The 26,248-nt window shown below is 34.9% G+C and overlaps 2 protein-coding genes across 2 annotated transcripts in view; both read left to right on the top strand.

The window, feature by feature from the left end:
• The window catches only part of LOC136026948 (uncharacterized), a 53,620-nt gene extending 46,700 nt beyond the window's left edge, over positions 1-6,920 (top strand). The window contains exon 7 of the mRNA XM_065703808.1: positions 6,091-6,920. Coding sequence (XP_065559880.1) covers positions 6,091-6,331 — 241 coding nt within the window. The 3' untranslated portion in view covers positions 6,332-6,920. The remainder of the gene's footprint in view (positions 1-6,090) is intronic.
• A 16,592-nt stretch (positions 6,921-23,512) lies between these two features.
• On the top strand, positions 23,513-25,446 carry LOC136026758 (ER lumen protein-retaining receptor 1-like). Its single transcript, XM_065703470.1, has one exon. The coding sequence runs from the start codon at positions 23,513-23,515 to the stop codon at positions 24,149-24,151; it is 639 nt and encodes a 212-aa protein (XP_065559542.1). The 3' UTR covers positions 24,152-25,446.
• Positions 25,447-26,248: the final 802 nt, after the last annotated feature.

Below are 26,248 nucleotides of genomic sequence, written 5' to 3'. Positions count from 1 at the left end.
ATTGGACAAGTATGAAAAGATACTTAAAGTCTTTTTCGTCCTAGCTTGACCAAAAAACACTCAAGACTAGTATCGATTTCATTTTCCGCGTGAAACGGGGCTAGTGAATCCAAATAGCCTACCTTGATGTGATGAGCACTCACGTAATAATATAGATCGTTTAAGCAATCGATTAAGCAGTAGAAGATATGAGGCAAGACAATCAATCACCGAGTTCAGAGCATTTGAAAAATGCTGCAATTGTTAATTAAAGAATAGTAATTACGTTTTCTGTTACAGAACAGCATGTAAAGTTTTTGTTTAGGTTTTATTATTTACTAGGAATACCAAATCAAAAATTTAAGGAAGAGGTTTTTTTTTTCTATAAAAATGGACTTAAGAAATTTTTTACGAAGAATGGCTAATTTTATGCAAAAAAACTCTACATCTGTAAATTGTATTTTTTTCAATCCTAAAAGTGGGGGTAATTTTGTTGTTTTTCTACTTTTTTTGACGAAAATACCTAAAAAACACATTTTTCTAAATATAGGAGGGACAATAAAACCTAGGGGGCAATTGTTTAGTAGGCTAAAATCATTAAGTTTGGTATAGTAACTGATACAAGTTTAGTAGCACAGTTTTCCAAATAATCAACAAGTGTTTATCTCTCTTTATTTTTAAAGCACTTCTTAGAATCAATTCATCATTTCTTTGCACGCAATGTCATCGTCACGATTTTTATTCTTTGAACAATTCGTAGCCCTACTTGGACCCGGGTCGACTCGACTTTACAGCTCTGTTTTTATAATTTGTAACAACAAGACGCGTTGTTCATGATGACATTGACTAGATGAGCAAAATTCATGGTTGGTGTTGCTATGGTTTTGTGATTCCTTTTGTCTGTGCAAGAAGAATGGAAATTGTGTTTTCTTTCATTTACGTGGAGTCAAAATATCAAGCACAAGAGAAACCTATTTACAGAGACTTTGCAGCTGCTTCCAGGCCAATTTAAGAGAGGGATATTAACTGGCTTAGACTAATTTAATGCATCAAGATTACTAAGTAGGTATTTGGAAGAATAGAATGACTTTTTGAGGTATTGACGATAATAAAAAAGTTTTCTTTTATCTCCAGAACTACAAACAACAGAATTTTCATGCTACCAGGATAATAAAAACTATTTTAGACCAAAAACGTAAGTGTGAGCATGTTATGTGAGCTGTGTTTAATAGCTATGAACTCTCCTGATCGCCCATGCTTTCATTTATCTTAGACCTAAGCTACTGTAGATCTTAAGAAGTTCTGAACGTAGACCCAAGCACCGCGCTGATAAGGAAAGGCCGACAGTGGCACCCTGCTAGCACGATCATTGTTGACCGCAAAAATTTATGTTTCGATCAGTCTTTCTCAAATACCAGCTTGAATTTACGATAGATTTAGGCCTATTCACGAGTTAAAAAACTTAGCGAGTCGCTGGTTTGACGCTGGTCTCCTCGTTATTCATCAAGAGAAGTAGAAATCTGGTAGAAACGAAACGGCCGTAGCATTTCAGAGCCCTTGCATAATAAGTGAAATATCTAACAGCTATGTATTCCTAAAAAAAATAAATTTTTCAAAATTAGTAGTATTTTTTATAGAGAAACCGTGACCATTGAGAAGAACTGCGACCATTTACATCACAACTGGGTTGGTATGAAAGTCTTTTCCCCTTAGCTTTCATATCGTCAAAAATCCAGAAGGAATTTGGAAGATATATCCCCTTTCAATCCAGGTTGCTTCGATAGTGAAGATCTGTGCTCTTAACTACATACCAATCAAATGCTTTTTAGCCCCTAAGGCTGGTGGCAAATTGCCGAGCTCATCAGAGGCTCTAATTCCAGACCCATTCCTACCTGCACTGGCATTCTCTCACTCAATGCTTTCAGTAAGCCCTGTGATTTTGCAGTCACTGTGAAATAGGATAATCACACCTGAACAAGTACAACCACATCCAAGCACTACCAAGAAAACAAAATGCTTCAGGGAAGAAAGGAGGGCAGAACAAAACTGTTCACTGATACATAAGTGAAGACCGAGATTGAAGCTGTCTTTGCAACAAGGAAGGCAAAGAAGAGGCGGAAAAGAAAAAATGAAGCAGCAAAAGCAAGCAAAACAAAGAAGCAGGCTGTGAAGATATTTTGGCGAGAAGAGACCACTGAGGGTGAAAATGAAACTGAAAAGGTCCAGATAGTGACTTTTGATGACAACTCAGACAGTTCTTTTGGCTAAGATAGTAAAAAGGAATGTGAGCTTATTTTCGATTTGGGTTACAGTTGGCAACTTTGTAAAAGTCATCTATGAGAGCCATAAGGAAGAAGGTAAATTCTACTACAGGGGTATGAGTGGTGGGAGAGGTAAAGTGTGAAAGTGGCTGAAACAACCAGGTCATATCTACTACATAAAAGAGGATTTAGGGTGAAAACCCCCCAATACTTGAACAGTGATCTTGGACAAATATTTTGATAAAATTACATAAAAAAACTAGTTTTTTTAACTGAAAGTAAGGAGCGACATTAAAACTTAAAACAAACATAAATTACTCCGTATATGAAATGGGTTGTCCCCTCCGCAATCCCTTGGTCTTTACGCTAAAATTTTTAATTGTGGCAAAGAGTCAAACTTTAGCGTAAAGAGCGAAGGATTGCGGAGGGGACAACCCATTTCATATACGGAGTAATTTCTGTTCGTTTTAAGTTTTAATGTCGCTCCTTACTTTCAGCTAAAAAAACTTAGTTTTTTTTTATTTAATTTCTGAACGTTTTTGAATTAATGCATGTTTGGTTTTGGCTCTCCGAATATAAAATATTATAATGAAATTTGTATATTAATTCTTTTTTTTGGCTAAATGGCTTTCTCTTAGTTTTGATCAGACGATTTGAGAAATGATAGGTTGGGAAAGGCTAGTTGCCCTGCAATTTTTCGGTTACATAAAAAGGCAACAATAAATTTTAATTTTTAACGAATGTTTTTATTAGTAAAAAATATACGTAACTTAAGAATTAGCTTACGTAACAAACTTTTATATTCTTAAATTTTTATTATGAATATGAGGGGGTTTGTACCCACGTTAATACCTCGCTCTTTACACTAAATCGTAAGTTTTGTCCCAATTCTTTAAGAATGACCCCTGAATCCGAAAGGCCGTAGAATAAATAGTTGAAATTACTAAAAATACTATAGCATAAAGAGCGAGGTATTTATCTCCTCCTAAATACCCCGCTCTTTATGCTAAAGTATTCTTAGAACCCATCATGTGCGTAAAAATCTCTGTTCGTTTTAGTTTCAATGCTACTCCTTACTTTCAATTGAAAAACTTTTTCATGTTTATTTTTTCATTGTTTTTTTTATAGTAATTTTAGAAAATCCTGCGCCCTTTTCATTGAATTTCTGTTCCTCCACGACATATTTCTCCAAGGAAAGATCCTCCCACATAGCTCCCTCCCCTCCTTCCCACCCCCAAAACCAAAAACAATCCCCCGAAAACGCTGTACACTTCTCAGTAACCATTATTATATGTAAACACTGGTCAAAGTTTGTAACTTGCAACCCCTCTCCCAGGGACGGGGGGGACTGGTCATTCCCCAGGACCCCAGTGACTGGGGTAGTAAATCATTCCCAAAGACATATTTATTATGGTTTTTGACTATGTGGAACAAAATGGCTATCTCAAAATTTTGACCTGTTGACTTTGGAGAAAAAATGAGCGTGGGAGGGGGCCTAAGTGCCCTCCAATTTTTTTGGTCACTTAAAAAGGGCACTAGAACTTTTTATTTCCGTTCGAATGAGCCCTCTTGCGACATTCTAGGACCACTTGGTCGATACGATGACCCCTGGGGGAAAAACAACAACAAATAAACACGCACCCGTGATTTGTCTTCTGGCAAAAAATACGAAATTCCACATTTTTGTAGGTAGGAGCTTGAAACTTCTACAATAGGGTTCTCTGATACGCTGAATCTGACGGTGTGATTTTCGTTAAGTTTCTATGACTTTTAGGGGTTGTTTTCCCCTATTTTTAAAATAAGGCAAATTTTCTCAGGCTTGTAACTTTTGATGGGTAAGACTAAACTTGATTAAACTTATATATTTAAAACTAGCATTAAAATTTGATTCTTTTGATGTAGCTATTGATATCAAAACCCCATTTTTTAGAGTTTTGATTGCTATTGAGCCGGGTCGCTCCCTATTACAGTTCGTTACCACGAACTGTTTGATGTATCTTCTCTAAACAAGGACAGCAAGTTGGACGTGATGCAGGTAGTTGGGATTGGCAATCTTATAGCCAAGTCTATTTAAAGTATGATTACTCTTTTTCCCAACACATGTCGTTATTGAATCAGTGCAAGATTGAGATACTTCAATTTTAAGATTCTTTGTCCAAGATTGAGCAGTGGCTTATTTTCCAAGATTAGACTCCAGCTAAAAATTTACAAATTTTACTATTAACTGTCTGTGCATTTAAAATAGTTTACATTGTATACAGTGAAATACTTAAACAAACTAGTGAAATACTTATTAAGAAAATTTAGACAGAGTAAGTAGAGAAAAATCAATTTTCCAGGTGGTATAATAGATATAACTGTTGAGATGGTGATTAGAGAGACCTGAATTGGCAGCTCCCTTCCCATTCATTTCTGTCGATGTCTGAAATATTTTCCCCTTCTGTAACTAGGCACCTCCTAGTCTGCTCCTAGTTATTATAACTCCAATGGTTTTATGACAAATAAGGAAATATATTAATTTTCCTCGATTTTAAATTCAGAGTTTAACAGTTAAGAATCTGAGAATTTTCAAAATATTCCGTTTCAAGTAACGCTGCTATGCCACGGAATAAAACCTCAATTTTTATAAACACCTACCTATGACAAGGGTTAAAAAAATATCGACCCTTTGCTATAACCATGTGCTTGAAATAGAGAGGTCCTTAAATCTCAAATTGCTACCTGGAATTTAATCTGGTGTCTGTTCGAAAGAAAATTCAATATATGTGCTACAAGAATTAATGCTGAACAAAAAATCACAATGGAAGCACAAAGAATCCTTGCAAACTATTTGTGCGCGCACTTGTTTGTTCAGTTTTGAAAACTGCACTTGATTTCTAAGCAGGAAGATCGAAATCTTTAGCCACACACAAAATGGAAAGCTCCAACATTGCGGTTGACGCAATAAAGAACTGGCTGAAATTAATTCCAGGGTGGCGGAACGCCACCACGTCAGCTGGTGTCGGCTGCATTATTACACTTCGGTCAATTGGACTTCTCGTTGGCGCTGTTCGATGCATGCGACAGTGCAGCACCGGGGTCTATATGAGGGTGTCAGCGAGTAGCTTTCAATCTTCTTTCAAGTGATCTGAAGTGTAAATTTCATCTGACTCTTGGATGAGACACGTTTGTGAAACATTTCACATCTTTGTCTCCTAAGGAGCGTGTTTTTTAGTATTCCTCTGAGATAGACGTTTTCATCTTGTCCATGGAGGAGTATTTTTAAAGCATTATGAGCTGGAGTAGGGATGTCCAAGACATTGTCATCTTCCTTCCTCTCACAACGGAAAAGATGCCTTGCTTTCATATTTTTAAATGCTTTGTTTAAATAAAGTCCTCAAAATAGCTTTTTGGCTTATGAATTTCCAAGTGCAGCAATATCTTGAGCTATTCCATGCCACATACACAAAACCTGACTATTATAGGCTGAAAGCAAGAAATGTCGTAAACAATTCCTATCTTATCAAAATTATTGATTCAAGACGACGGAAAAAGCAATATTACACATTAACTATAAGAACAAATGCATACAGAGGATAGGGGGAAATCACACTGAATGTTCTTAGCAAAATGTGAAACCAAGATTAAATAGGGCACGTTTAGTCAATGCTGCAGTAGGGTGGAGCAAGTCAGTTTATATGGACTTGAAATAATCCTTGACCTCTCGTTGGATTTTTGAATATTTTCTGGTTTATAACACAATCTGCATAAATATTTTCTGTTCAAGCAAGGATTTAATCACATGGATTAAAATGGATTAAAAACTTAAAGTTGAAACAAAGTTAGTAACAACCGCATTTTTCTCTTTCAGACATAGTCATAGCATGATTTTACACAAAGAAGAGGAGCTGAAAAAGAGAATTGTACGCAATGGCTCGTTCAGAGTTCCAGAAAATATCACAACAGCCATGATCAGGTCAGAATCACACAGAATTTCAACCGTTACAAGGTCACCGTCAATCATCTCAATGAAGAGATCTTCAACAAATTTATTCAGGTCTTCATCTTCACTTATTGCGAAACATGAGCCGTCCAAAAAAAGTTCAAGCTAGATTTTGACATGAATCGTACTTTGTTTCTTTGACCCATTTTACAAGTTGTCCAATGAAAACCAAGTCTTCGTTTGGTTGAATATTCGATTCGGTTCTCTTTTGATTAATCGCAGAGTCAAATCATTTCTCTGTCCGGAAAATTTGTCTTTAAAAAGAATAAAAACTAGAAGCTGAAACTATTCTGGAAAGGAAAAATTTAGCACAATATATCCCTTTTCCAATTACTATATTCTGAGAAAATATCTGAGCAACAACAAATGATCTCTTGTATGTCAATTTTGGTGAGAAGTGTGTGTTATGCTAAAATTTTCTGAGCAAGTTTCTAAGAAATGTCATCGAAAGTCCGAACGGAAGAAACCTTTGCGCAGAGAAATGGAGAAATTTCATATTTATGTAATGTCAACAGAACATGTCTTGAAAAATATATTGAAAATATTAAATTTGTGCTAGTATTTGGCTAATTAGAAAATGGTAAAATCTGTTTTCCTGTTTCAAGCATATTTCTCTGAAATGTATGTTCCGTCTCAACCAAAATTTCGCAGCTCAATATCACTGCTAAATTTGAAAATTTCTGGACAAATTTCTGAGGAAAACACAAAAACGAAAAATAGCTTAGAATAAGCTCAACATTGATATTATTTCTTGGAGAAGTAACAACTAAGAAAAGTCCAATAACTTTGTTATTAATAATCGGTCATAAGAGCCGGAATTCAGACAGCAACATCGCTAGGTCGTTTACGTCTCATAACATCTACTGTCTTCTGTCATAATAACTGCTGGTAACAAATTTACCAAAAAACATTTGTCAAGCTGTTCTCAAAAGGAAAGAAGGGTAATATTTGATCAAGTGGATCAATGTGGAATTCAGCATTCACTGCCCTATTGACTACCCCTTTGAGAGCTGCTTAGCAAAGGAAGTTTGGCAGCTATCTAAAAAGTGAGAAAATATTTTTTCCACGCGCTTTTGGAATAACAGTGACAATGTATAGCCCAATATTTTAAATATTCCCTTGTTGTAAAACCTATTTTGGAAGTTACTATAAGGTGATGTAAAATCTTTCAAATTGTATACTTTGAGCAGATTTGTATATTCAAAGTGCATTCATAATTAAATTACTTGAACGTACGTGAACAGTGTTTATGAAAAATGGATGTTTTAATCGTCAGTGCATTTACACTATTTATTTGAAAATGGATTATATACCTGTGATATTGAACTGATAAACTTTTTTATTTTGATCAAATTTCCGTAATTAATATTATTTTGATTTTTTGTTTGTTGTGCCAAACACCGTTCAAGGGGTCAAAATTAATGGTCCAGAGAAAAGTTTTTTTGGGGAAATATTTGTCTCGGTAACTACTGAAAGGAAACGTGTCAACTGAAAACAACCGAAAATAATACATTATTGCATAGGAAGACCCAAATAGCACCTTCGTCTCACACAATTGGTTTCTATGGCTAAACGGTTAATAACTGTAAGTTCAGAGACATTTAATATTACAGTTGACTTAAATGTACAATATTGGTATTAATAGTGACAATGATGATAATTGGAAAAAGTGAACTATCTTGAATCACTGAACAAGGTCACTTAGCCTTAAGAGCAAGGTCGATTGAAATAAAGGTTTTAATTTATGGACAAAAAAATAAACATATGTTCCATTCTTAACTCTAACCTTAACTCTAACTCTAACCTAGAAGAACTCTAACCTAACAAATGCCTCTATAAAAGTAAGTTGAAGGGGTATTCGTTATTTATAGTTTATTCATTATCGTTATTGTGTGGGCCAATGAGGGTTTTATTTCTTTGTTTGTTTTGTTTTTAGAGAAAGATTTATTAGATAGTTAAGTGTATGTAGTAATCCTGTTGCAAGTGTTTTGTATATATATATATATATATATATATATATATATATATATATATATATATATATATATATATATATATATATATATTCTTTTTCCTTTCTTTGGGGGTGGATATTAGCAGTTTTGTTTATATATGTTAGTTCATGATAAATTAAATTGATTTGGGCTGAACTGGTAAGGCTTATGTTCCTTGTGCAGGTTTTTAGCACTTTATTTTTCCGCAATCCTACGGTTTTAATGGTTCAGCCAAAGACGAAAATTATGATGTAGCTCGATGTGTGAGATTTGCATAATCTATCTTCAGGATTATCTTTGCTTGAATTGATTTGAGTTGAACTGGTAAGGCTCATGTTCCATGCGCAGGTTTTTAGTTTTTTATGTTTCCGCGATCCTACGATTTCAATGGTTCAGAAAAAGACAAGAATTTATGCTATAGCTCGCTTTCTGAGATTTGTATAATCCATTTTACGGATTACCTTTGATTAGATTGATCTTAGTTGAATTGGTAAGGCTTACGTTCCATGTGCAGGTTTTGGCATTTTACTTTTCCACTATCCCATGATTTTAATGGTTCAGCAAAAGACAAGAATTAAGCTATAGCTCGGTGTCTGGGATTTCCATTATCCATCATCAGGATTACCTTTAATAAAAGTGATTTGAGTCGAACTGGTGAGGCTTATGTTCCATGTGCAGGTTTTCAGAATTTTATATTTCTGTAGTCCTACGGTTTTAATGGTTCAGCAAAAGACAGTAATTATGCTATAGCTCCCTTTCTGAGATTCACATTAACCCTCTACAGAATTATCTTTTGAAGTTTGTCTTGGATTTCTTTTTTAAATTGAAAACAAGTGGAAAATACATCCGAACCATGCAAAAACTGAACCATTCCATAATTTTCTAGTCAGGTTAGATAATTTCCTAAGACAAGTCTAAACACATCGGGATTCTAGGAAAATCGATGGATAGGGGACTGATGATTCTGATGATAAATATCTTACGATTTTGGTAAGAATTGCAGCCGTAGGCTTGCTGAAATCTCAGCCTCTAGAAGGAACACATGTTTTAAATTTCTTAAATTTGTGTAAGTGATTCGTCCTGCGGCGCAGTAATTTATAAAGACACTGTGCTACAAATACAAATTCTACATAAGAATGGAAAAGCTTAATAGCATTTTGTTACTGTTTACTTCTTTTATTTTTTTTTCTTTTACTGTGTTCCAATATTTCTTTGCAAAATTAAGATTGTTTTTGAAACAAAAGATGGGAAAAAAGAATTTTAATGTCAAAAGTTAAAATTTTTGTTATTTCCAAAAGCGAAAAAAAAGAACATAAAAAACACAGGAAAAAGAGAAACTTCTAGATATTTTGTTAGTCAAATAAGCTAAGATAAAACGGATTGAATCAATCTATATATATATATATATATATATATATATATATATATATATATATATATATATATATATATATATATATATATATATTGATTTCATTGAGGCATCGGGTTAATACTTTTATGATTTTTAGTCCCTACATAATAAAGGCAAAAAAAAAAAATTATAAATGATAAACAGAAAGGCAAGTCTTGTTAGGATTTCATGGTCGCATGAGGGTGACTTTAATCACTTGATGTCGCATCTAACAGTGTTTATGTTGTTATACCTGCCAAATATTAAACGTTGTCGTAATTTGAATTTAATTTTGAATAAAACTTTCACAAAACACCGTTTTAATAGGAATTTAAAAAGATTGAATTAGTTGCTTATGCGTAAAGGGAAAACTTTGATAGATTGGAACGAAGGAGCGGCGTGCGTAGCTCTGTTGACCCCAAGTGACTTGATACTGCAGTGAGTTGTTAGCAGTAGAATTAGTAGTAACTGAAAACTAATTAAAAAAAATTAATTTTCAAAGGTAATTATAACATTTTTAATTTTAGAGATACGAAAATTTTCAAGGATCCAAATATGTTTGTAGCTAAAAAAGTTTTCTTCCACGAGATTTTTTAAATGTGAATTTTTTTTTTTTTTTTCAAAATTGATCTATAAACACCTTACATTTTGAACTACCAAGGAGTATTATTTTTTAAAGACAGATAGAAATTTTCTTAAAACTAATGGATGAAAACTTTACAGTTCAAAAGTTCCTACGTTTCTTTAAACAATCAAATAAAATAAACAAGTTTTTCTTTAACTTAAAATAAGGAGTAACGTTAAAACTTAAAACGGAACAGAAATCATTACGTATATAGGGGGGGTTCGCCCCCTCGTTAATTCCTCGGTCTTTACGCTAAAATTCAAATTTTGTTCTAATTCTTTAAAAATGATCCCTGAGTAGTAGTAGTAATTGACAATCAATTAAAAGAAAATTAATTTTTCATAGGTAATTATAACATTTTTAATATTAAAGATCGGAAAAATTTCAAGGATCCAAATATGGTTGTAGCTAAAAAGTTTACTTCCATGAGATTTTTTAAATGTAAAAAAAGCCTTTTTATTTTTTCGAAGTTGATCTATAAGCACTTTACATTTTGGACTACCAAAGAGTATTATTTTTTAAAGACAGATAGAAATTCTCTTTATGCTAAGCTTAACAGTTCAAAAGTTCCTACGGTTTCTTTACACAATCAAATAAAATAAACAAATTTTCTAACTGAAAATAAGGAGCAACATTAAAACTTAAAACGAACAGAAATTATTGCGTATATGGGGGGGGGGGGTCGCCCCCTCTTTAATACCTCACTCCTTACTCTAAAGTTCAAATTTTGTTTTAATTCTTTAAAAATGACCATTGAATCACAAAGGGTTTAATTAGAATAAATAGCTCTTATGAAATTACTAAAAGAAAACTTTAGTGTACAGAGCGAGGTATATACAAGGGGGAGAACTCTTTCATATATGTAATAATTTCTCGTTTGAAAAATTTTCATGTTGCTCCTTACTTTCAGTTGAAAAAAATTAATTTTTTTGCATTTAATTTCTGATCGTTTTTTAAATAATGCTGGGAAATCCGGTGCCAACTCATTGAAAATTCCCTACTTTCATAAAAAAAATCATCCGTGGAGAGATCCTCCCATTCAAACTTCAACCCCTCCCCAAACCCCCAACAGAAAAAAGTAAAAATGTCTGTAAACTTCCAAATAACCAATAGTATATGTAAACAATGGGCAAAGTTCACAACTTGCAGCCCTTTCCTGGGATGAAGCCATCTTCAAAGACATAGTTATTAGATTTTTCAACTATGCTAAACAAAATGGCTCTCTCAAATTTTTTGTCAGGTGACTTCTGAAAAAAATGAGCGTGTGAGGGGGCCTAGTTACCCTCTAGTTTTTTGTTTTTTTGAAAAGGGCACTAGAACTTTTAATTTCCGTTCGAATGATCCCTCTCGTGATATTCTAGAACCACTGGGTCGATACGATCACCCCTGGGAAGAAAAAAAAAGAAAAAAAACAAATAAACACGCACCCGTGAATTTTCTTCTGGCAAAAAATACAAAATTCCACATTTTTACGGATAGGAGCTTGAAACATCTACAGTACGACTATCTGATACGCTGAATCTGATGGTGTGATTTTCAGATTCTGTGACTTTTAGGGGATGTTTCTAATTTTTTTCGAAAACAAGGTACATTTTCCAAGTGTCGTAAGGTTTGATGGGTAAGATCAAACCCAATGGAAATTATATACTTAAAATCAGCCTTAAAATAAAATTCTTTCAATGTATCTATTTGTATCAAAATTCTATTTTTTGAGTTTTGGTTACTATTAAAAGAGTTAAAAGGATAATTTTTCAGGGTGAATTGGCCACAAGCAATTTTACAGGGAGATTAAAGTCTCCCAAAACACAAATAATTTTTTTTGATATAGTCCCCACACAAGAAAGCTGATCAAGCAAATCGAAGAACAGATGCGTTGGAAAAGGAGGGGGTTTATAAAACAAACAAATAGTATCACAAGTGAACTGGCTTTTCAGATGAATGACAAGAGAATAAAATGTCATACTATTAGACACTGCTGATGTAAACAAGGATTCAAGGTCAGACCGTCTACTAAATTCAATATCATATTTTATAAATAAAGAAAGACATGAAAAGCATGTCCCATTCTAGTAACATGATTAGCAATACAACCATGCGCATCAACTTTCACAAATGCGATTTCAGACTATCTCACTTACCCCACGCATATTAAAACAACTAACACTGAAGCTAATATTAAAGACAGTGAAGGTATAATTTTATCATTTTATACAAGCAGGCAGTACTTGGAATATTACGACGTTAAAAAATTACTATCGAATCGACATTTTGACTGATGAATTCAAAAGATTCAAACTGGACTTATTAGGAATTTCAGAAACTCATAACCCAGTGGTAGGAAGCATTAAATTAGGTGATGTAGAATTTGTTGACTCAGGCAGGAAGGATGGGATACATAGACATGGAGTAGGGCTCATAATGAATAAGGAAGATGTTACAGCTTGTTTAGGCTGGGAAGGTATTATTAATAGAATACTAATTGCTCATTTTATGACTAAAAAGTTCAGGGTATCAGTTATAGTAGTATATGCCCCTGTTAAACCGACTGACGGAGATACTAGTGACTCAGATGGATTTCACCTACAGTTAGGGGAACAAATAGACAGGGTCCCAGGTAGAAATACGGCGTTTTACTAAGAGTTTTTATTGCCCAGATCGGTAGAAATAGGGAGAGATGCGGTCCTAGTCTAGGTAAATTTGGTGTATGAAATGAAAACTGTAATGACTAGAGAATTTTGAAATTTGGTGGGTATATTAATCTTTGTATAACCAATACGGTGTTGGCTTTAAAAATGACCTATAAGCTGACATTGTATTCGCGTGATGGTAAGACAGAAAAACTTATTGATTATGCTATAGTAAAACAAAGACTAGTATGATCAATGCAAGATACTAGGGTATATGGGAGTGCTGTTATTGATGTTAAAAGTAAAGATCACCATCCAGTAGTATCTAAGGTTAATTTAACGCTAAAATTCCGGAAAGGTAAATACCTCCCAGGAAGGTATAATGTTGGTAGACTCCAGGATTAGGATTTGAGAGAAACTTTCCAGGGTTAGGTGAATATTAAACCTGAGGGTTTAAAATTTGGCTATGTGGAAGATGGTTGGAATTATTTTAGAAAAACAACATTTGAAGTTGCTGATATCAGTGAAAAGGCTTTATACTTTATAGAGAGGAGAATGGGTTGGTACAAGAATTATCTGAGTGATAGATCATATGAAAACAAAAGGCCATTGATGAAGGTCATTGATACAATTGCCAAGGATTTGGAGGATGTAGCTAGGTGGCATAATAGTAAAATATTGTACTTGCAGGTTAATAAATTGAGAGGAAGTAGTCAATCTGGAGTTGTCTCAGTTAAAGATAAGAGCGGGACTAAGCATCGGCACTGTTTCTGTTTTGTGTTTCTGTTTCTGTTTTTTCTTGCCTGTTTCTGCCTGTTTCTGTTTCTGTTTTTACAAAAAACAGAACAGAAAACAGAAACAGGCTACCTGTTTTTGTTTGACCTGTTTCTGTTTCTGTTCTGTTTTTTTTTTATCTGTTTTTTTCCGTTTCTGTTTTTTTTTTATCTGTTTTCTGTTTTTTTTTTTTTTTCAAATGCCGCGCTATCTAGCGGGCATGATACCGAAACGCATGATACCTACCCGTACCTACCGTACCGAAACGCATATCTAGCGGGCATGATACCATGATACCGTTGATTTTTGAATTTAAACAAAAAGGGAATACTTGTGGGAAAAGTCAAAGTCATGGCCAATTGTAGAAAAAAGCTAAGACAGTGTTGTCCAATTAAGTGGGCAACCCAGTCAAGGTTAATTTTACCCCTTTGATTGCCGTTGTGACTGTCTCCCATTTATGCTACACCTCTCCGTGCATGTATGTCCCTTGACAATGCCGAATAGAGTCAACCTGTTGGAGGTTCTCCTTGGGGAACACACGCGGGTTGACTACGGGTTGACTACTTGAAAATTTTCCTCTCATGCATGTCACTCCACAATGCTCAACTAGAGTCAACCTCTCATGCTAATTCACGCCGGGGTAAATCTGAGCGAAAGAGAGAGATAGAGAAAGAGAGAGAAGCTTGAATGCTATACAGTGGACATGGGCTAGATGGGAACCCCATATGACCATGTCTCTACTGTTGGTATATGTGTAGCGGATGGCTATTACCGCTTGAGCAACGGTCTAACCATTGACGGCTTTAAGGATTCGTGCTTTAAGCGGCAAACATGGGCTCAATGAAATCCCATATAAAAGAGGAATATAGCGTTGGTATTTACTTAGAGCAATGGGTTACCGCTAGAACAGCGGTCCAACAAGCCACGGCTTGAAGGCATCCGTACTTTAAGCGGTGAACCTAGGCACCTTGATATGTGTGTAGCGGAGGGTTATTACCACTTGAGCAATGGTCTAACCATAGAGCGTTATAGAGCGTTGGTATTTGCTTAGAGCAATGGGTTACCGCTATAGCGACGGTCTAAATAGCCTCTAACTTAAGCGGTGGACATAAGCTAGATGGGATGACTCTGTGTCTGTCTGGTATATATTAGCAAGCAGCGGTCTAAGTAGCCTCGGCTTGAAAGCATCCGTGCTTTAAGCGGTGAATATAGTGTTGGTATATGCTTTGAGCAATGGTTTACCGCTAAAGCAACGGTCTAAGAGCAACTAGGGTAAATTGTCAATTATAAATGACATTTAAGCTTGATAGGAATATAGCGTTGGTATCACCCGATTGGACACATTTTATGACAAATTTCGCCTCCCCCCCTAAAAATACGCTAGTGTGTTGAATTGCACGAAGTTGCTCATCTTTTGTATGTGACTAAAAGGATTTAACAAGAAGATGTTTTCTTTCCTATTAGAAATAGAAGAAGTAAGGAAAAACAGCTGTTAAAACAGCTGTTTTTTATTTTTAAACAGCTGTTTTCTGTTTTTTCGAAAAACAGAACAGATTACAGAAACAGGTCACCTGTTTTTGTTTGACCTGTTTCTGTTTCTGTTCTGTTTTTTTTCTAACTGTTTTTTTCTGTTTCTGTTTTTCTCAAAAACAGAAACAGTGCCGATGCTTAAGCGGGACCACAATTAGTGATAAAGAAGGAGTTAAAGAGAGATTGACAGAGCATTTTGAGAATGTGCTAAGCCGAGATACAGTTGCAGGAAAAGATATAGAGGAAGATAAAAAAGTTTGTGATACCTTGGATGTGAAGGAAAATTTCTTTTGTGCGTAAGAATTAGCAACAGTACTAAAAGGATTAAAGCTTAATAAGGATCCAGGTGCCGATAGTAGGGTAAATGAGTTTCTCAAATATGGTGGCTCTGAGGTTAAAAACAAGTTACTGAAGATTATGAACATCATTTGTCAAAAAGGGGAAGGACCCAGCGATCTTAGGGAAACCTTAATTAAACCATTGTAAAAGTAACATGATAAGAGTGAGTCTCGTAATTATTGAGGCATTAGTCTGGTCTCTGTAGGTAGCAAATTACTTAGTAATATGATACTTTTGAGACTGAGAGATTATGTAGACAGAACTTTAAGAGGAGAACAGTGCGGTTTTGGAAAAGGTAGAGGATGCGTCGATCAATTTTTCGCTCTTAGGTTAATAACTGAGACGTGCCATAGCTGTCAAACACCTTTGGTCTTTAGTGTTATAGATTATAAGCAAGCGTTCGATTTTGCTGATGGAAAAACTTTAGCAAAGGTCTCATTCTGATATGATATACCAAATACATTAAAGTGATTAGTGCTATGTACGAGGATAATGCTGCTGCGGTTAAGGTAAGAAATGAGGTTAGCAGCTGATTTTGTATTAAATCAGAAGTTAAGCAGGGTTGTACTCTATCCTCCTTTATATGGATCATTTTGATGAACTTTGTCTTAAGGAGCAAAGAAAAGGTGACCATGGACTCAAATGGGGAGGAAAAACTCTTCCGGACTTAGATTATGCTAGTGACTTAAGCATCCTAGATGAAAGTGTGAGCAACATGAATGAATTTTTAGAGGTTTTGCGAGTTCAGGGTGCTAGAATAGGTTTGAAAAATAATATTAAGAATACTTAGTCAATAAGGTTAGGAATAGATGAACATAAAAAGGTGACGTTGGGTAACGAAAAGGTTGATCAGGTGGGCAGCTTCAATTAGCTAGGTAGTATTATTAGTAAAGACGGTGGGAGCGGTGAAGATGTTTAAAGTAGAATAGCCAAGGCTCAGGGTGTTTTTTCACAGTTAAAATAAGTTTGGAATAATAAGAAGACAAGTATGCGAACCAAGATTAGGATATTGGAAGGTAAACTGATGACAGTGGTCAAATACGCCTTTGAAGCATGTTTGCTCCAAAAAGCGGATGAAGATTTACTAGTTGTTTTCCAGAGATATCGCCTACGGATTGTTCTGGGTACCCAGCTGACTGACCGTATTTCAAACAGTAGGCTGTACGAAAATTTGGTTCAATCCCGCTTCTTAGGGTTATAGTGAAAGAAAGGTTGAGATGGTGAAGGTACCTTCTGCAGATGAAGGATGACAGATTGCCGAAGATTATCCTTTTTGGTCAACTGTTTAGGGCAAAATGGAAAGCATGTCGTCCTTTTCTGGGTGGGATTATGTCATAAGGAAATATTTAAAGGAAATTGGAACTTCCTGGGAGGGTGTAAAGAGGGACGCTTTGAATGGATTGGGATTGAGGAGGAGCGTGCATAGCTGTGTTGGCCTCAGGCGGTTTGGTGTATTGGTGAGTTGTTTGTAGTAGTAGTTGACCATGTGAATCGCTTCCTTTGATTTAGCGTAATTGAGTAGCTGAAGTCTGAGCTTTGTGAGTGACTCAGAAATGAAGACACCACTTCCTTGCAAATTTTGTTTTTTCTATTAGGAGGAGCTGTTGCATTCTAGACTGCAAAGTTCCACAACACGTGGGTAAGATATCAAACCATAGCCTTGTTTTCCGATCTTTTTAACAGAAACTATGTCGTTCTGAGTCGCAGGAGTAACCTACCAGAAATCTAGTATTAGAACATCCAAGGAATTTACTTTCGGAAGCTTCTGAATAAGGGTCTCCTTTGAAACTAAATATGATCCACTTATTTTTAATTTTCATTTGGTCAAACTGATCACTCAGACGATCAGTGCAGCATTGAATTTGTTTTCAACCAAAGAAACTATCCCAGTGGAAAGTGCTTCACTCGCAACCTCTGCCATAAAAGATTCAAGGGTTTAGTTATTAATTGATTTTGCAAGTAGCTTCTGCTTGTTTTTTAGGGTTGTAATATGTGAGTTGAGCATAGCAATCAGTTCATTAATAGATTCAGCTCCACCTTACTGGATGAAGCAGTCTGACATCATCTCTAGTACTAGTCACTTTGTTGTATTTTTCTCGTATACTATACAAGAATAAGATATTTTATAAAGCTCTTCTATCAGCTCAATCAAATGTTTCCTCGTAATCTATAGAACTAAGGACTAAAGGCGTTGGTGTCTCAGGCACTTCTTAATTATTAACCTAAGAGTGAAAATTTGGCACACTTCCTAAAACCGCACTGTTTTTCTCCTAAAAATTTGTCTACAGCATCTGTAAATCTTAAAAGTACTATAATACTAAATAATTTTCTACCTACAGAAACCATGCTGATGTTCTATAATTATTACACCGACTCTTATCCCCTTTCTTATGCAGGGTTTTAATTAAGGTTTGCCTAAATTTTCTAGGCAATTCCCTTTTTCAAAATCATATTGACAATCTTCACAAGCTTATTTTTAACTTTATAGTCTCTACATTAAAGAAACTCACTTGCCATACAATTAGCACTTGGGGCCTATTGTTTTTTTATTCTTTTAGTACTACCACTAATTCTTCCTCATAAGAAAAATCATCCTTCACACTTAAGGTGTCACAAACTTTTTAATTTACCTCTGTATCTTTTCCTGTAACTATATCCCAGTTTAGCACATTTTCAAAATGTTCAGCTAATCTCTCCTTAACTCTTTCCTTATCACTAATCGTGGCCCTGTTCCTATCTTTAACTGGAACAAGTCTAGATTGACCAATCCCTCTTAATTTATCAAGATGCCAGTAAAGTTTACTATTATGTCACTTAAGTGCATGTTCCAGATTATCGGTGATTTCGCGATTGCATATATTTTTACACTTTCCCCACTTTCTTCACATTTCTCTTATTTTCATAAGAAATATTAAAATGTACGATAATTTTCGTACAAGCTCCATCTCCTCTCAGACCATTTTAATACAAGCCCTTTCTCCTCTCTATTAAACATGAAGTATTTTTACTGAAATTCTTAGCTGCGTTTCTAGCTTTTTCCCTGAGACACCATCAGCAACTTCACACATTATTTCCCCATATTATTCCATCCCTCTTCTACAATGTCAAATTCTATCCAGTTTTGGAGATGAACAAATTCAGCTGTCCCTGGGAAGCTTTTCTCAAATTTTCCTTCTGGAGTCTACCAACGTCATATTTCCACAGAAGGTAATTACCCTTCCAAAGTTTCAGCTTTAGATTAACCCTAGACACTACTAAACGGTGATCTTTACTTTTAATATCAAGAACAGCACTCCTATATACCCTAGTATCTCATAATGATCCTAACAGTCTTTGGTTTACAGTAAAATAATCCATAACGTTAGCTGTCTCACCATTATTCTATACTGTCTTAACTTATGGGTCGTTTCATGACCAAATTAAATAAAAAAAACAAGTTTTTTTAACTGGAAGTAAGGAGCGACATTAAAACTTAGAACGCACAGAAATTACTTCGTATATGAAAGAGGCTACTACCTCATCAACGCCCCGTTCTTTACGCTAAAGTTTGACTCTTTCTCTCAATTCTTCTTTTTAAAACAGTAAAAATTTTAGCGTAAAGAGCGGGGCATTGATGAGGTAGCAGCCTCTTTCATATACGAAGTAATTTCTGTGCGTTTTAAGTTTTAATGTCGCTCCTTACTTCCAGTTAAAAAACTTGTTTTTTTTTTATTTAATTTCTGAACGTTTTTGAATCAATGCATGTTTTGATTTTTTGGCTCTCCGCAGAGGAATAATCAAAACGAAATTTGCATATTTTTTTTTTTTGGCTAAATAGCTTTCTCATAATTTTGATCGAATGATTTTGAGAAAAAAAGAGCGGGGGACGAAGCCTAGTTGCCCTCCGATTTTTTGGTTAATTAAAAAGGCAACTAGAATTTTAAATTTTTTACGAATATTTTTATTGGTAAAATATTTACGTAACTTATAAATTAGCTTACATAAAGAACTTTTGTATTCTCATGTTGTTATTACATATATGAGGGGATTCGCCCCATCGTCAGTACCTCGCTCTTTACACTAAAGCTTAAATTTTATCCCAATTCATTAAGAATGACCCCTGAATCACAAAAGCCGTAGAATAAATAGTTGAAATTACTAAAAATACTTTAGCGTAAAGAGCGAGGTATTAGAAGGAGGTGAGTCCCTCATATGGGTAATAATTTCTGTTTGTTTTAAGTTTTATTGCTGTTCCTTCCTTCCAGCTGAAAAAGCTTTTTCACATTTATTTTTTAATTGTTTAATTTTTAATAATGCTAGTAAATCCTGCTCTCCCTTCATGGAAATTTTCTTCTCCCATGACAAATTCTCGATGGAAAGTTCCCCTAGCATATCCCTCTCTTCTCAACCCCTCCCCCAACCAAAAAAATCCTCCTGAAAACGCCAGTATACTTCCCAATAACCATTACTATATGTAAGCACAGGTCAAAGTTTGTAACTTGTTGCCCCTCCCACGGGGACTGTGGGTGAGTAATTCGTCCCCAAAGACATAGTTATAAGGTTTTTCGACTACACTGAATAAAATGGCTATCTCAGAATTTTGATCCATTGACTTTGGGAAAATAATTAGCGTGGGAGGGGGCCTAGGTGCCCTCCAATTTTTTTGGTCACTTAAAAGGGGCACTAGAACTTTTCATTTCCGTTAGAATGAGCCCTCTTGCAACACTCTAGGACAACTGGGTCGATACGATCACCCCTGGGAAAAAAAAAAAAAAACAAATAAACACGCATCCGTAATCTGCCTTGTGGCAAAAAAAGCAACATTCCACATTTTTGTAGATAGGAGCTCAAAACTTCTACAGTAGGGTTCTCTGGTACGCTGAATCTGATGGTGTTATTTTCGTTAAGATTCTATGACTTTTAGGGGGTGTTTCCCCCTATTTTCTAAAATAACGCAAATTTTCTCAGGCTCGTAACTTTTGATGGGTAAGACTAAACTTGATGAAACTTATATATTTAAAACCAGCATTAAAATGCGATTCTTTTGATGTAGCTATTGGTATCAAAATTCTATTTTTTAGAGTTTTGGTTACTATTGAGCCGGGTCGCTCCTTACTACAGTTCGTTACCACGAACTGTTTGATACTGTTTCAGTAATAACTAGATTGTTATACCAACAAAATTGCATCAGTCCGTTGTAACTATTACTTTATTTTCCAGCACCAAATTTAACTGGGCTAGAATGTCATCTATTTTCTATCTCTATTGACCTGAGCGTTAACGTCTCCTAACAAAAACACCAAAGCACAGTTGAAAAGCAAATAATTACCTCAAACTTCAATAAAGTCTCAATAGTTTCAAACTTCCATTATATCTACTACGGCTGTCAATTTTCAAATTTAGATTTGAAGATCATGAATGTCCTAAATTCTGGTAAAGATAAAACTCCAGTTACTCGCCAAAGAGGTGTCTGTCAAATACCATGCAATTGTTGCAAATTATATGTAGGGAGAACTCACCATAATTTCGAGAAACGCCTACAACAGCATAAAGATGATATAGCAAAGGCTCTGAATTCTATTATTACTTCTGTTTCTTTTGATTCTGCTTTAATCAGCCATGTTTTTGAAAATTCTAGACACAAAATACTTTTTGAAGAATCCACCATTACTAGCAATGACCTAGGCATAAATCAAGTAGTTCGATAAGCAATTGAAATCAGAATTAAGATTAATAATAATATTTCCTTATATAGGGACTCGGGAGAATATTCACTACATGCTCTATACACAAATTTAATTAAAGATGACCTTACGAAACACTATAAGAAACCAAGAGATATTGACAAAGAACCTGTCACAAATAGACCTATGAGATCAGCTGCCAAAAAAGCAAGGTTGTCATTTAAAACGTGTTTTTAACTCATTCTCTTTCATTTCAATGAATTGCCTAATTTCATCATATTTTATTTATCAGTCCTGGTTGAACTTCGCTGAGGTAAGGATGCTGGGACTGTTTTGAAAAATTTTTCATTTTAGTTTTATTGATTTTATCCTGTTGTGTTTTTTCTTCTTATATATTTTTGTATTGCTGAGGATGGCCCTTGGACATAGGGCCGAAATATTTATTCTAATTTGTTTCCCACTGTTTTGTGTGATTCCCTATTGTTCGTCTTGTTTTTGGTGTTTGTTGTGGAAAGGCAATGTGGTCTTCGTCGCTGTTTATGGCTGTCATCCCTTATAATATAGGCTATGAGTTGTCTTAAGCAAAGAAATGCAGTCTCAGACCATGCTAATCGAGTTTAAAAAATGTATAAGTTACAATTAAAAGCAGAATAGATAGTGGGGTAACACTAGCCCACTTTAATATGGCATACAAATATTTCAAAGTTTAAAAAAATTTTAAAACCAAAGCATTTGGATAGTGTGAATCTGGAAAAGAATTCTTACTATATAATATGCAGAGTAATTGTACCTAACACATTTTGCATGCAGACACGTTATACTTTACCCCCGCCCCCTCATGTGTAAATATACTGCCCAAACTTGTATTTTATAAATTTATATTATAAATTTCATTCAATACAGATCACACACTCAATGAAAACCGGTTCTATTTAGCTTCTAATAGGCGCTATAGCAGACAAGTATCTATTTTCAATTCATAAGTTTGGACTTATCACTTTGGAATCTTAAAAAAAGGTTATACAATTTTCAACTTCCAATCAAATTAGCCTCCTCCTAAGTTTATGTGACCATTCCTTCCGAAAAACCTTATATATCCCTCGGGTAAAACTTACAACACTTTTCTCCCGACTCTGGGGGAGGGGGGTTGTGTCGACCCTGGAATTTGTGTTGCCTGGTCTTTGGACTATTTTGAATTAAAAGGCTAATTCAAAATTTTAATCGGATGCATTTAGGGAATTGAGGGCATGGGGGAGGGAAATTTCCCTTCGATCACTTTTGATTCTTAAAAAGGACACTAGAACTTCCGATTTTCAATCGAATGGGCTATCTTCAAAGCTTATATGATCATCCCTTCCACATGGAGCACGTCTAGAAAAAATGTAATAGTGATAATAAATAATAAAACATTGAAGACTTAGGCCTTTACTATAGGCAACATTATAGCGTTTCCTCTGATATCGTTTATTAATTTCAACTGCCTGCTGGGCATATTATAGTGACTTATTAATTTTTTAAAACTACATACGGCTCTTAAGAAACTTTAGGAACAATATTTAACTATATGAGGTCTGCCTCGTAAACACTTTAAAAGAAAACTTTTTCTGTAAAAGAAGTTTTTTCAAAGAAAAATAAAAAGCTACATCCAGCCTGAGATGAGCAGAAATAAAGTCATATAATAATTCAAGGATCAAACGACCAAAGGAACAAAGGACCATAAATCGCTATAAAAAACCTGTACGAAACTTAAAAGGAACGGAAATTACCATAAATACAAAACATTATAGGCTTGAACTTGGTTTTCATCTTTATCTACTAGCAACCATCACGATGCATTGTGAGATATTCATTCCTGATTTCAGCCGCTTTTTCCGGGCTCTTACCAAATAACATCATTATTATTTATTTTATCAGCAGAAAATTCAAGACTTTCTTCACTATAAATAACGCGTGGACTATCAACATCGAGTCTTCTTGACATTTCAATAATCAGCTGGTTCTCTGAACGCAACCTCAAATTTTAGCGTACTAATTTTGCCAGATTGTAATGTTGCATTTTGACATTGCCTTAGGTGCATTTTTACAGTATTTGTGGTTGTAACCTACGATTATGATGTCATTCATATTTTTCATACGAAAATGCAGTTTATGGCAAAAGAAACTGTTTTTATTTGATATATTATTTTTTTGTTAATTGCAAAATGTACTAGATTTAACAATTTCCTTTAACATGATGAAATTCAAAAGGGGCACCTGGAAAGCTCTTGCTGGAAGAAAAAGAAGAAATAAACAGGCTTAGATAAGGTGACTAATTAGGAGAAAGGAAGCCATTTTAATAACTCAAAATGAATATATTCCGGCTTTTAGGAGATGTTTCTCACCTTGTGGCAATTATAATCCTTTTACTGAAAATATGGAAATCACGTTCATGTGCTGGGATATCATTAAAATCGCAACTGTTGTTTGCCCTGGTCTTTACAGCTAGATATCTTGACCTGTTCACCAATTTCATATCCGTTTATAATACATGCATGAAGATTGTTTTCCTTGTTGCTTCTTATGGCACCATCTACTTGATATTCTTCAAATTCAGAGTAACATATGATTCTAGTCATGACACATTCAGGGTGGAGTTTCTGATTTTCCCTTCTTTAATCCTGTCATTAGCTGTCAATCATGCCTTTACTGTGATGGAGGTCCTTTGGTCATTCAGCATTCTCCTAGAATCTGTTGCTATATTTCCACAACTGTTTATGGTCTCCAAAACTGGCGAAGCCGAATCAATCACATCCCATTACCTTTTTGCTCTTGGCTCATACAGAGGTCTTTACATTTTGAACTGGGTCTACCGGTATTATTCTGAAGGCTTTGTTGATTGGATTGCTATTTTAGCTGGAGTTATTCAGACTATTTTGTATTGCGACTTCTTCTACTTGTATATTACAAAAGTATTGAAGGGAAAGAAACTGCAGCTTCCGACCTAATCAGTGTCATGTCTAGATGAATATTGCAGTTTGAAAACTGTTTGTATATAAAGTTGAGTTGCTTTTGGGGACATTGTTCTTTTCTTCTATAGCATGAAGACCCTCACATCACATTACCATGTGATACCACCATATTCAGGAAAAAAAGACGGAAAATTCAAAATTAAAGATGTACACTGGAATTTATATTGTTTATATAAGTGGAATATCTGGCATCATTAATCTATCCATTAAATTTGGGATTGTATGAAGTATGGTTTTAGCCTGCCTACCAATCCAGTGGAAAAAGTGGGCAATTCTAGCAGCCCAAACCCAAGGGGTGCAATTGGGGACCCTCCAGGTACAGTTTTTTTTTATTTTGTGCTTGATTTCTACATCTCTGCTTCTCAGCTCAATGTTGCCAGATTGGTTTGTTTCAAGCCCCGGTGGCTTATTTCTCTGGACTGGGGTGGGTGTTTTTTTGCGGGCTCGGGGCGGGAAACTGGGCTGATTGTTTTTTAATTTGGCTTGTTTTGGGCTTTTTCTACTCCAAAGAATAATACTTAATGAATTTTTTGAAGAAATATTTTTTTTCAAGCTCAAGTTAATTCTTTTATGAAACTTTCGAGGAAAGAAATCGAACGGATTTAAGGGAAAGTTTAACTATACCCTACGATTCACTAAAGAAGAAGAAGAAAATAAGTAAAGTGAATAAAAAAGTACTATTTATTACGGCAGATTACTAGTTACAACTATTGAATAGAAGCGTTTCATCTACAAAACATGGATAAAGGTAAGAGGCCAAATATTTTTTTCTTGAAGTTTTGTTTGAAACAGATGAGGATGGACTTCATAACACACAAGCAAGGAACACTCAAAATGTTACAAAAGAATACCTTGGAGTCCTAATGTTGTCCTAAGTCATTTTGAATCTGCTTCTTGTCATCTATGATTTAGTTTGTCACAATTTTTCGTCAGCATTTTATGTCAACTTGCATTACAAGGATCCAGATTATTTTTGCAAATTGTAAATATTTCTATATTTGCGAACCTTCAATACACTGAACGAGTGCCGTAGAGAATTAAAATACAAAATTCAGTGCTTATCCTCTGTAGGCTGATTCTCAATTAGAGTTCTTATGAGTTAATACAGGTTTCATGAAATTATGTTTCAATTTCAATCCTCCTTTTTGATTTCGCGCCACACCAACACCTAGTTGGTGGGAGCGCTTCGCGCCCCCCAAGCCTCTCCCCACGCGCGTAAGTCGTTACGTGCCATTGTAGTTGTGTCCCTGTGACCCACCTGTGAATATATATATATATATATATATATATATATATATATATATATATATATATATATATATATATATATATATATATATATATATATATATATATATATATATATATATATATATATATATATATATATATAAATATATATATATATATATATATATATATATATATATATATATACATATATATATATATATATATATATATATATATATATATATATATATATATATATATATATATATATATATATATATATATATATACTAGCTGTTGGGGTGGCGCTTCGCGCCCCCCAAGTCCCCCCGCGTTCGTAAGTAGTTAAACACCATATTAGTTACGCACCATTGTAGTTGTTTTAGTTGTTTATTATAATGTTTTTAACTACGTAAAACATGCGAATATACAACATTCTTCGCTGTCGCCATTGTCTCTGCATATAAATAAATTGCCAGGTTTACAGACTCTTGAACATGCAACATATAATTGTCCATGGGAAAAACAATCCGTATTCAGATCTATACCTCGTTGTTCTAATGATGTGTCCCTGTGTCCCGGTCGTCATTTATATTCCCTGCGTCCCGGTCGTCATTTGTGTCCCGGTATCCCAGTTTGTAATTTCTCTTTGAGTGTCCCGGTCGTCATTTATATTCCCTGTGTCCCGGTGTCACGGTCGTCATTTGCGTCCCAGTCTCTAATTTCTATTCAAACAATCCCTGTGTCCCGGTCGTCATTTATATATCCCGCCTGTGCCCCCGGCGTTCCCGTTGTAGTTGTGTCCCTATGTCCCGGTCGTCATTTATATTCCCTGTTTCC

This window comes from Artemia franciscana, chromosome 5 (genome assembly GCF_032884065.1).
Source record: "Artemia franciscana chromosome 5, ASM3288406v1, whole genome shotgun sequence".
NCBI lineage: Eukaryota > Metazoa > Arthropoda > Branchiopoda > Anostraca > Artemiidae > Artemia > Artemia franciscana.
Note: the sequence above shows the minus strand (reverse complement) of the source record. Positions and strands in the feature narration are given on the sequence as shown.